Source organism: Arachis duranensis, chromosome 8 (assembly GCF_000817695.3).
Source record: "Arachis duranensis cultivar V14167 chromosome 8, aradu.V14167.gnm2.J7QH, whole genome shotgun sequence".
In the NCBI taxonomy this organism is placed as follows: domain Eukaryota; kingdom Viridiplantae; phylum Streptophyta; class Magnoliopsida; order Fabales; family Fabaceae; genus Arachis; species Arachis duranensis.
The window spans coordinates 14,538,471-14,549,693 of record NC_029779.3 but is presented as its reverse complement, the minus strand read 5'-3'; the positions used below and the strand labels follow the sequence as shown (position 1 = coordinate 14,549,693).

At 35.8% G+C, this 11,223-nt stretch overlaps 1 protein-coding gene across 2 annotated transcripts; it reads left to right on the top strand.

The window, feature by feature from the left end:
- The first annotated feature begins 198 nt into the window (after nt 1-198).
- LOC107461056 (serine/threonine-protein kinase CTR1) lies at nt 199-7,702 on the top strand. 2 transcript variants are annotated; one of them, XR_001586550.3, is made up of 16 exons: nt 199-1,494; nt 2,007-2,308; nt 2,453-2,597; nt 2,742-2,857; nt 3,197-3,405; nt 3,789-4,295; nt 4,547-4,587; nt 4,867-4,935; nt 5,198-5,298; nt 5,399-5,483; nt 5,565-5,663; nt 5,763-5,831; nt 6,172-6,303; nt 6,402-6,460; nt 6,563-6,657; nt 7,163-7,190. XR_001586550.3 is itself a non-coding variant. In XM_016079508.3 (15 exons), exons 1-15 carry the CDS (start codon nt 694-696, stop codon nt 7,257-7,259), a joined length of 2,868 nt encoding a protein of 955 aa, XP_015934994.1. In that variant the 5' UTR covers nt 203-693; the 3' UTR covers nt 7,260-7,702. The 2 variants fall into 2 exon arrangements, 1 of the variants encoding a protein (XP_015934994.1); XM_016079508.3 differs by lacking the exon at nt 6,402-6,460 and having other exon boundaries at nt 203-1,494; nt 7,163-7,702.
- Nucleotides 7,703-11,223: the final 3,521 nt, after the last annotated feature.

Genomic DNA, 11,223 nt, shown 5'->3' with positions numbered 1-11,223 from the left:
TTTTATATACAAATAATATTTTAAAATAATTATTAGAGACCTTAAATGTTAATAAACTTTGCAAATAATTATCAATGTTCAACTATTAAGGTAAATTTTTAGTTGACTGAGTTCTAATGAAGTAACAATTAACATTACCATTAACATCACCTGATGGCAGACCCACCTCCTTCCCTCTTAATCTTTTTATATTCAATTTGGTTATGATTTTCCTTTCCCCTACTACAGCGTAAGGGCAGCATCCATCCATCATTCCAGCTCCAACCCATAACTCCGGTTTCCGCTGCTTAAAATACACACAACTACGTCATAACTAATCAACCCAACAAACACTCTCTCTGGAACCATTCCATGTTTTTTGTTTCTATCCATACCCAATAATATTCCTCAATCAAATACTCTCTCCACCGAAACCCAAAACCAGTGCGTCGTGCATTGAATCAAGGTGAAGTACTAAGCTATATAGTATAGAATTATAGATCAGAATACAACTGTTTAAATTCTTAGCTATATAAAAGTTCTTCAATATATAACTCTCGTTAATGGGTTGAGGAAGAAAACGGAAGAGAAGGTGGAGGCGGCGCGAGGAGGGAGAGGGAAGACGGAAAAGAAAGAGGTTCGCATGTGCATGTGCATGTGCACGTGATCAGTGTGTCAAGAAGCTCGTGACTCGTGAGAGAAAGAGAAAGAAGGATGCCTCACAGAGCCACATACATTTTCCCGCGTCAATTTGGGGAGAGAGGGTTAGATGAGTCTTCGAAACAGCTATTGGATCACGAGAAGAAGAAGACACTTACCTCATGGGTCAAATCGGAACCATCCTTCGGGATCGAAAGCGACGCTACTTCCAAGAAGTCCAAAAACGACGTCGTTGAAGATGATGAAGATGTCGTTTACTCTAAAACACACTCCGCTGTGTCGGAGCTCTTCACCGCCGTTGGTGGCCGCCGTGAGAATCTCCGGAATAAGCAAAAGCATGTCGCCCGTGCGTTCCGTGACTGGCTGATCGAGAGAAAAGGAGATCGCCGATCCAGTCATGATCACCGGAGGTTCTCGTTGTCCGAGGAAGAAGACGAGTGCGGGCTTCTGCTTCCTCCGTCGGCGGCGAAGGACAGTGCCGGTGGAGCATTGGACCAGAGTTTTGACCGGCAGGTGTCGCTTCCCAGAATGTCTAGCGGGAGCAGCTACGCCGGGAGCTTGTTCTCCGGGACGGCAACGGCTACGACGGTGGACGGGAATTTCTTGAGCGAGGTCGTGAAGGAGGAAACGACGTCGTCTTCGACGTCGAGTAGGAGGAGGAGGCAACAGGAGGAGGTGGAGGAAGAAGATGAGAAAGAGAGGAGAGAGAAGGTTGCGGAAAAGTCGAAGGAGAGCTACATGCTGCAGGCTACAATGGCGAAGAGGCTCACTTGCTTGGCGAGTCTCGTGACTGAGCCCATTCTTGCTCCCACCACTGAGACATGGGATTCCGAATCCGTTTCCTATCGTCTATGGGTAACAATACGAATTCCCGTTGAAAATTCTTTTATTTTGACAAAATATTGTTTGGAAAATTCATTTCAAAACGGCTAGGATTATTAGTTTACTTTTTTTCTGTTTGGATAATTACGAAATCGCTATTTCGTATCTTGAAGCCTTAAACATTGCAAGCAAAATTTGTTTGAAATCACAATACGCAGTTGAATTGAAACTAAACATATTCGAGTATTTTTATTATTATTTTGAAATTGTAGCGCTTCTATTTCAGTATAAATAAATGCTTTTACTAAATTGGTACATAGAAAAATAATTTATCATGATGCAATTGTATCTGAATACTTGATTTTTCAATGTATTAATTTAGTCAAACAAAAGGCGAGTTTGGGCAAAAAATTAAATGCTGATCAATAATATATAGCATCTTTTTCCACCTTATTTTTTGCGGCACTTCAATTTCTCATGCAAAATAATTATTGTTTTCTGATGAATATATGATTGTGTGTTGTTTTATTATTTTGGAATTTTAGGTGAGTGGGTGTTTGTCATACTCAGACAAGATATCGGATGGATTTTACAACATACTGGGGATGAATCCGTACCTATGGGTGATGTGCAATGAGGTGGAGGAGGAAGGGAAAAAGATACCTAGTTTGATGGCGCTGAAGGCAATTGAACCCGGCGAGACGAGTATAGAGGTGGTTCTTGTTGATAGACAAGACGATTCTCGGTTGAAGGTACTTCAAGATAAAGCGCAGGAGTTGTATGGTGCTTCAGAGAATACTCTCGTGTTGGTTGAACAGCTTGGAAAACTTGTTGCCTCATATATGGGGTGAGATATACCGTATCATATAAGAACCCGTCGTGTCTTTGATGCTGCAATATTCATCAAGTGTGGTGGTTCATTTTCGCTGTCAACATTTTTGTTTGTATATTCTTTTAAAGTGATTTTTGTCTTTGTAAAAACTGTATGCAGGGGTACATATCCGGTGGAGCAAGGAGATCTGCACAAGCGGTGGAAGATGATCAGCAGGAGGTTGAGGAATTTTCACAAGTGTGTTGTTCTTCCCATAGGCAGCTTATCTACTGGGCTTTGTAGGCATAGGGCCATTCTCTTCAAGGTCAAGAATTTATTATGCTTCCTCATTAGTTGTTTTCTACTTTCTAGTTTGTACGTTTACTCATTCAACACGGATTTACTGAATATGCATGCATATGCATGAAATGGGTGTATTAATTGATGTAGCTCTTGTTTTGGTGCGCAGAAATTGGCAGATTATATAGGTTTGCCATGCCGCATTGCTCGAGGTTGCAAGTATTGTGCTGCAGATCATAGATCCTCTTGCTTAGTCAAGTTCAAAGATGACAATCAGCTCTCAAGGTTTGGCAATCGCTGTCTTTTCACCTTTAATTTTTGGTTTGTCCTTTTCTCATATTGATTGTAATGGCAATGCAAACATCTCTTCATCACTTGCAAACCTTGCATAACTTCAGTAGTATCGATTCATTATCCCCTTTCAGTTTTTGTAGGCTGTAGTTGATTACTTGGTTCTGCTCGTAACTTTTCATGTTCATCTTGGTTTCGAGCCCTTAAAACATGCATGATATATTCATGGATAAGTTGTATAATTGTAACGGCCTTTTTAGATTTATCATATAAGGACTTGGCATGCCACCTTCACATTTTCTGATGTACCTGTTTTGCTTTATTGTTTAACAGGGAATATGTAGTCGACCTGGTTGGGGAACCAGGAAATGTCCATGGGCCAGATTCCTCAATTAATGGAGCGTATCTTTCTTCAATGCCATCCCCATTTCAAATTTCTCATTTAAAAGAATCACAATCACCTTATATGGATGGCAGAACATGTTCACAATCTCCGAGTTCCAACCACATTTCTGTAATCCCTGAAAGTCATCCGTATTTAGGTATGTTGTGCTTTAGAATTACATACGTGGAAAGTTGATCTACCAACTGTTTGTAAGAACTTCACCTTCAAGGAAGGAATCTGTGCTACATAAGTTTATTTGCAGTAGGGTTCAACCACATGTTTTATTTTGCATCATTATCCTTTCTAAACAACTGTCAATTAATCATGCAAATGATGCACCAGGACACAAGCATTTGATCTCTAGAGTAAATGCATTTTGAAGCTTGCTTTAAGATTTCTGCCTCCTTATGCACGTTAAAACTTTAACACGGGTTGTAAAGTGTCTGAATAGAGTCTATACTTCTGTTTTAGTAAATCTCCACTAGCAGAGAGGACTTCTATAATTTAAGTTGGTCTTAGCTGCTATTTAATGTTCTGCAGGCTGTGAACAGGAAGATCAACAAATTAAAGAAGCTGAATTGCTAAAAAATCACAACAGCTCCATTTATTCTTCATTTGAGCAATCCCAAGAAGAAACAGTTCCACCTCCAATTCTTTTGGATTTAAACGAGAATAATAAGGCATGTGCAGTCCTGGACCCAATTTTGCCTTCCATCCATGAAGATGTTTCTAAAGCTCTTCATCCAGCTACTGAAGTAGCATTTCATGATTATGTTGGACTTGGCAAAGATGCAATTACTGTACAAGAAACTTACAAGAATGAGATCATTGTTACTGAAAGTTCTGTGGTAAAAACTAATTTTAAGCAATCTTTATTGTGCTCATCCAGCCAATCAGAACAGGTGCAGGTAGACAATGGAATCGAAAACCAGGGCTGTTTACCATCTGGGAATATTCCACGGTACCTGAATCTTGAGCCATCACTTGCAATGGACTGGCTTGAGATATCATGGGAGGAATTACGTATCAAAGAGCGTGTTGGTGCTGGTACTATTTCTGCTTTGCATGCTATTTTTTAATGCGTTTACTCCCTCTACCTCTTTTCCTTTTTATTCTTCACTACGATTTGGTACATCTGTAGATCAATGTACCAAGTCATAATGGACTTGTTTACCTACTTTATTAGTATGATTTTTCAACGGGAAACTTGAACATCCAACTTCCTATTTAACTTTTTTCTTTGCTTTAGAAGTCTTTCCATTCGGTAACTCTGATGCTATGGTCTTGTCTCTTTATAGGTTCATTTGGGACAGTGCACCGTGCGGAATGGCATGGATCAGTAAGTATTAATGCGCACTTATTTCTGAATATTCTGTAGGGGTCATACTTTGTAGTGCATAGCACCTTTTACTAAAGATTGTAAAGAATTACGGGCAATGCACATTCTCTCTACATCCTTTTCACGCAATTCTATTCTCTACCAAGAAACTTCTATTCTGTATTGTAGGCACATTTTAGTAGACTCTCAGTATATTTTAGATAAAACTATGTACTTCCATTTTTTATTCTTTACCCTTTCTGGGAAACTTATTTATTTTTTCAAATTGTACAATTGCAGGATGTTGCCGTCAAGGTTTTAACAGTTCAGGATTTCAGTGATGATAAATTAAAGGACTTTCTGAGAGAGGTACATTCACGGATATTAACATGAGCCATTTTGGATTTAACTAAGCACTGTGGTTCAGCACAGTATGTGTTCCATCAGTGGGAGGATGCATTTCCCTCTAGGCTCTCATGCTTTACCGTTTCCTGTTTATGACCAAATTTACTTCTACGAGAAAAATAAACCCTGCTGTTTATTATATTGTTATTGTTTCTTTGTGAACTGTATTGCATATTTACCAAAAATGGAGCAGGTTATGTTGAAGTTGTTATTTGCATTGCTTTAGGTTGCAATAATGAAACGGGTTCGCCATCCAAATGTGGTGCTCTTCATGGGTGCTGTTACAAAACGCCCCCATCTATCAATAGTGACAGAATATTTGCAAAGGTAAGAGAATAAATTTTTGGTGCTGTTAACCATAAAATTTGTTGTTCTTTGGATGTCTCACTGTCACTGATTCCTGGTATGTGTGCGACTTGTATGACAGAGGTAGTTTATACCGACTGATACATAAGCCAACAGCTGGTGAACATTTGGATAGCAGGAGAAGATTACGGATGGCTTTAGATGTGGTTCGTACCATGTATTAGTTTTTGTTACACTGCTAGGTGCTGAATTATCTTGTAGGTGACATATGGCGTGTCTGATTGCAGGCTAAAGGGATCAATTATCTTCATTGTCTAAAACCTCCTATCGTGCACTGGGATCTCAAATCTCCAAACTTGTTAGTGGACAAAAACTGGAACGTGAAGGTGGAATGGAAACTGTTTTCTATTTTATTTTTTTTGAGATCTTAAATATCTTGTGCAAGCAGATGATAATTCTAGTTTCCTTATTTTCTCATTTCACAGGTTTGCGATTTTGGGTTGTCTAGATTTAAGGCAAATACATTCATACCATCAAAGTCTGTTACTGGAACAGTTAAGTCTCTCTTGGATTGTTACTTTAAATTAAGAAATATAGAGATTCCAATAGATAAAGTAGTTAAGCTATCTGTTAATGTGCCTCGATCAACATATCCATAATCATGCTTTAGAGAGATAATTGATTATTGATTATCACTTATAAGAATGGAATGCATTTCTACTATCCTTTAAGGGACAGTCTTGACTTATTATTTTGACTTGTTATCCTAGATAGGGAGGCAAAATATTTTCAACATTGAAAATGATCATTCAATCAGTATTTCGTTGATTGAACTTTTACTCCATTGAGACTTACTCCCCAATTAGAGTTTAACTTTATTAATTCTTTTTTTAGCCTGAATGGATGGCACCAGAGTTTCTCCGTGGAGAACCTTCAAATGAGAAATCTGATGTATACAGTTTTGGAGTTATCCTATGGGAGCTAGTAACCATGAAACAACCATGGATGGGACTTAGCCCTGCCCAGGTAAACTTATGAAGTATTTAATTTGTGGTCTCAAACTCTCAATTAAAGAATATTTGAAGCCAGCTATTTTTATGTAATGTGTTTGTTTATTAATACAGTAGTAGGGATCATTTGCACGAAATTGTTAATTTTAAAGGACATATAATGGAGAGGAGAGGTATACATGTAAACTTGCATATCTCAATGTTGCTTGGCCAAGTGAACTTCTAAATTTTATGAGTAGATTTTCTGAAGTAATCATTATCGGGTGAACTATCAGGTGGTTGGAGCTGTTGGTTTCCAGAATAGGAAGCTTGCCATTCCTCCAAATGTCTCCCCAGTATTGGTCTCCCTCATGGAATCTTGTTGGGCTGAGTAAGTTTGTCTTGTTTCGTCCAGTTATAATAAAATTAATTGGATCTAAATTACCTTGGTAGTTCTCTGGGCACGTTCATAGAAGCTAGGTATGATGCTGTATGGGATGGTTCTAGTTCCATGATATAAAAATTATTTGAAATTTTCAATCGAAACACTCTTGGAGGGGTTAAGAAGCGGAAATTCAAATTTTTGGAGCCATATATTTATCAATCCTGCCAATGATGTGGATATGTTTTTTTACTCAACATGCATAATTGAGGTTTCTAGTGGTTTTATAAGATTGGACTGAATAATGCACATCTTAATTTAGGTTATTATTGGGTAAAGATAATCCAAGATTTAAACAGTCAAGTTACTCACTTTAAACCCACATGATTATAATAAGTTTTACTTAGTTGCTTGTTAATTATTCATGTTTGCAGCTCTTTTTTCTGTGCTAAACTCTAATTTAAGCATTGATATAATGCTCTGCTTCTGATGCTTGCTTTAATTTACTTGACAGTGACCCCGCCAAACGCCCATCTTTTGCTAGTATGGTTGTCTCGCTGAAGAAGTTGCTCAAGTCTCCAGCAGAGATGATAAAAATGGGCGAGACTTAACGTCTAACGTAGCCCATAATTCGGATTCTTGCGGCTGAAATTTGTTGCCCATGTATGGGAAAAAGGTTAATTAACAGTAACAACTAACGTGACCCTTGTGGTCATTCCCTCGGATTGAGGGAACTCTTGGTTGTTTGCAACTGTATATTAGTTGCCTTTTGCTAACCCGTTTTAGTAGGGCAATAAAAGTCTAAAAATGAATTCAAGCAAGTGTTAACATTGCTGCAAAAAAGCATAGGTTTACTTACTCTTAAATAAAAACAATAAAAATAAAAATGGACCTATGTTATGCACACTGCAGCCTCAGATTTATGTAATTTTTTTAGTGTTTACATTCCAAGTCACAAATGTTGTATTAATTTTTTTTGTTCCTTTTTCCCGAAACATGAAATGTGAAATTTGTTCCACCATGGTAATCGTTTGTACTCCGATTTGCATTTTAATACCTAAGGGTGCTGGTTGAGATGTTTCCTCATAAAAATATAGGAAATTTTAATGGAAGAATTCCATATATATTTCCTTTGATTTGTCTGATATAAAGGTACAAGATGGTGGTGGTTGTTTTTCTTTTGTGGTATTAAAACGGGGCTATTGCCCCAAAAAAAGAAAAAATTAAATACAAACTACTCGGGGGTAAAGAAGTTCTCATTCTATCATTAGTTAGGAGTTGGATAAGCTGTCTAGGAGGCGAATCTTAAAAGTGAAATCCTTGATTTAGATCGATGTTCTTTTGAGCCAGATAATTAACAGTAGATAGTCTTCTTAGTAGATATTAATAAAATAAACATTTCAATCTCTCTGTTTCCATCGATGTATGGTTCTAACTAAGGTATGGTGGTGGTTGTTATTACTATTATTGAGTACAAATGCGGTATTATTTAATACCAAACATTCATGCCATTAACATTGTCCAAGCGTTTTTAAGTCTTCAACTAAATTTATCGCATATTTCTTCTTGTTAATATGTACATATGCATTATTGTTGCTTCTTCTTTTTCTTCTTTCTTCGTCATCTTTTTCCGTGCGCTTTTTTCTTCAATGTTGTCATCGTTGCTATTACATTCGCTATCGTCATCACTACTACCTCCTTTTTCATCGTCATTATCTTTTTATTTAAGTTTCTTTTTTCATCATCATTTTCTTTTATTATTATCGTCGTTGTCATCTTCTCATATATATATATATATTCAGAAAACTAGAATATAAAAATTTTAATATACAATATTGAAATTTTGGTGTATACTATAAACAATTTGATACCCGACACAAACTTTTAAAATACCACATACCCAAAATATTGACATCCAACTAAAAAAATATGCATATCACATAGACGGTGTACAATACTAAATTTTTGGTGCATAGCACAGAAATTTTGATCTACACCACCACAATTTTTAGCGTACCACATATCCAGAATGTCATGGTCCAAAATGAGCCATGATTGGCGCTTAGGAAAATAGTCCCCTAATTCGAAAATGAGATAACATAAGAAGGTTAAAAATATTTTGAATAAATTTATAATTTCTAAAATGAATGAATGCATATTTTTTTAAAAAAGAGATAAAATGAATAATTATGGATGAATCATGCCTATAACATATGAAGCAAATAATGTCTAAAAACTCAACAAAGAATAGGTATCCACTCCAGATCATTATCCTGTGTAGAAGATTCACATAATCAAATATTGTTTCTCATTTTTTTTAAATAAAGTGAGTTTTGCAATTCAGTGACTAGACAATACACCTATAATTCACATGAGACTATATAAATACTATCATAAAAATAATTTTATTTAGAAAATAATAATTTACATGAATAAGTGAATCAATAAGGGAGTTCTCAATACAGAAATCAAATCAAATAGTCCACACTTGTGCGGCTCCACCTATGAGGGTAGCCGTTTCCTCTCATGTGTTCGTCAAGAATAACAAATCCAACGTGTGACCTACACGTTAGGGTAGCAACGTTCCTGCTAGCTAAGGTCTGAGACAAATGCATCTAAATTAATGTCATGACCGCCGTTAATTACAGTTTTCTAATACAAGTCCCACAAACCAATTCAAAACATATGATTTCAAATATTACATATTCTTGAATCTTTCAGTATATGAGGTAGCAAATCAAATAAAGTAATACTTTCTCATCCAAATCATTTTCAATCATATTTTCTCAATCTTAAGGCATTTCAAACATATTTCAAAATTTCAAAATAAGTAAGTACCAACCAATACTTCATTGCTTCAAAAATACATATTCGAATAAAATCAAATGTTTTAAAATAATATAAAGCTTTATCAAATATACATAGAATCTAAAAAAAAAAGCATATAGTCTCGTGTGCATATTAAATTGATATTAACAATGATAAATATTTAGTTTTAATAAATCGATTATTCAAGCCAATTTAAAATCTTTTGATAGTAATATTTGTAAATATAATTATAAGTTTAAAGCACCGTATATCAAAATAATTATAAATGTAAAACATACTCAAAACGTGGTCCTAGGACCGAACCCAGAGTGCCAAATTAAAAAATGAGAAAAATTGAAGTAGAATGGAACGGAAGAGTGCAGAATTTGGACCGAGACAATAGCAACAACTTTAATTCTCATGGTAGCAACAATGACCACAGCACCAGGCATATGTAATAAATTCAAATCGAATAAAGAGACAAATGTAGATATAGTTTTGGAAAATCCAAAACAGAACAAAGATAGAAAAATAAATCAAAACAAGAGCATGGCAGAAAAATGAAATGGTGGTAGAGATATGATGAAAATGGAACAGACTAAGGGAAGAAACTAGATCAGAACAGTGACGAGGAGTGTTGTCGGCAAATTTGGAAGCTCCAACGTGTTTTTCGACAACAATAAAAGCAGCAGTGGTAAAGCAAAACAGTGGTGGCATCAGATCCTCTCCTCCAACAGTGGCATTAGTAACTCCGATAAAAATAGAGAGGTCAGAGGTCAACCACAGTAGAGTAAAGTAGGGGCTAAAGTAGCTTCGAGTGCACCAATGGTGAGCTCCAGTGACGGTAGAAGCCTTCATCGTCACCTCTACTCGCGACTGCCACCCTCCGACGGCGGTTCCTTCAGCAGTGGTGGCAACGCCGTGCCTCCTCCCTCTCTTCGTCAAGTCTTCTCTCTCAATGCCTCTCTTTCTGGTTCGGTCTTCGTCTTTTCTTCTTTCTTTCGAGTTCGTGCTCGTCATTCCCTTTTTTTTTCTTTATTTTTTTTCATTTAAGGAGAATAAAATGTAATCTTTTACCATATATTTTATTGATAGGACAAACAAATATAAAAAAAATTATTAAAAAATTAGAGATCCATTTTACTCCTTCAGAATTAAAAGATCCATTCCCTAATATACATGTCCTTTTAGTTTTAACACACATGGTACATAGACACTTTTAGTTAAACTCTTTTTTTTTCAAAGAATAAGTGTGTGTTTGGATTGTGGTTGGTCAAATTGGAGTTTGAATAAAAATGATTTTATAGAATTGATTTTGGATAGAAGTAAGTTTGTGTCAACATGATTTATGTTTGGCAACTTTTTACCAAAATTGATTTTGATAAAATAAATTTTGTTTGGATAATATTAGTTAAAATTACTTTTAGATAGATAATTACTTAAAAGGACATGACATTTATATAATGTCAAATAAAAAAATTAATAAAAAATAATAAAAAAGAATTCATATAAAGAGGAATAATAAGAATTCTATAAATATGTATAAAGGATAAAGTTAGTAAAAAAAAAATAAATATGGAAGGTATTAGCTAAAAACACGTTAGTGCAACGGAGAAGTTAGAAATTATTGCTTCTTGTAAACGTGGGTTTAGGAACAAAAGCACTTCTGCGTTTGTAGAGAAGAAAATTAGCCAAACAAAAAAGTGAAGCTTTCAAGAAGCTCTAACGTGCTTTTTACCTTCAAACGTGGTTACTAAACACACCCTA

Bases quoted from the DNA above. Each gene is read 5' to 3' on its own strand.
- LOC107461056 (XM_016079508.3), top strand. From the start codon at position 694: ATGCCTCACAGAGCCACATACATTTTCCCGCGTCAATTTGGGGAGAGA. The intron at 2,858-3,196 runs GTTTGGCAATCG...ATTGTTTAACAG, and splicing joins GATGACAATCAGCTCTCAAG to GGAATATGTAGTCGACCTGG. The intron at 5,832-6,171 runs GTTAAGTCTCTC...TTCTTTTTTTAG, and splicing joins CAAAGTCTGTTACTGGAACA to CCTGAATGGATGGCACCAGA.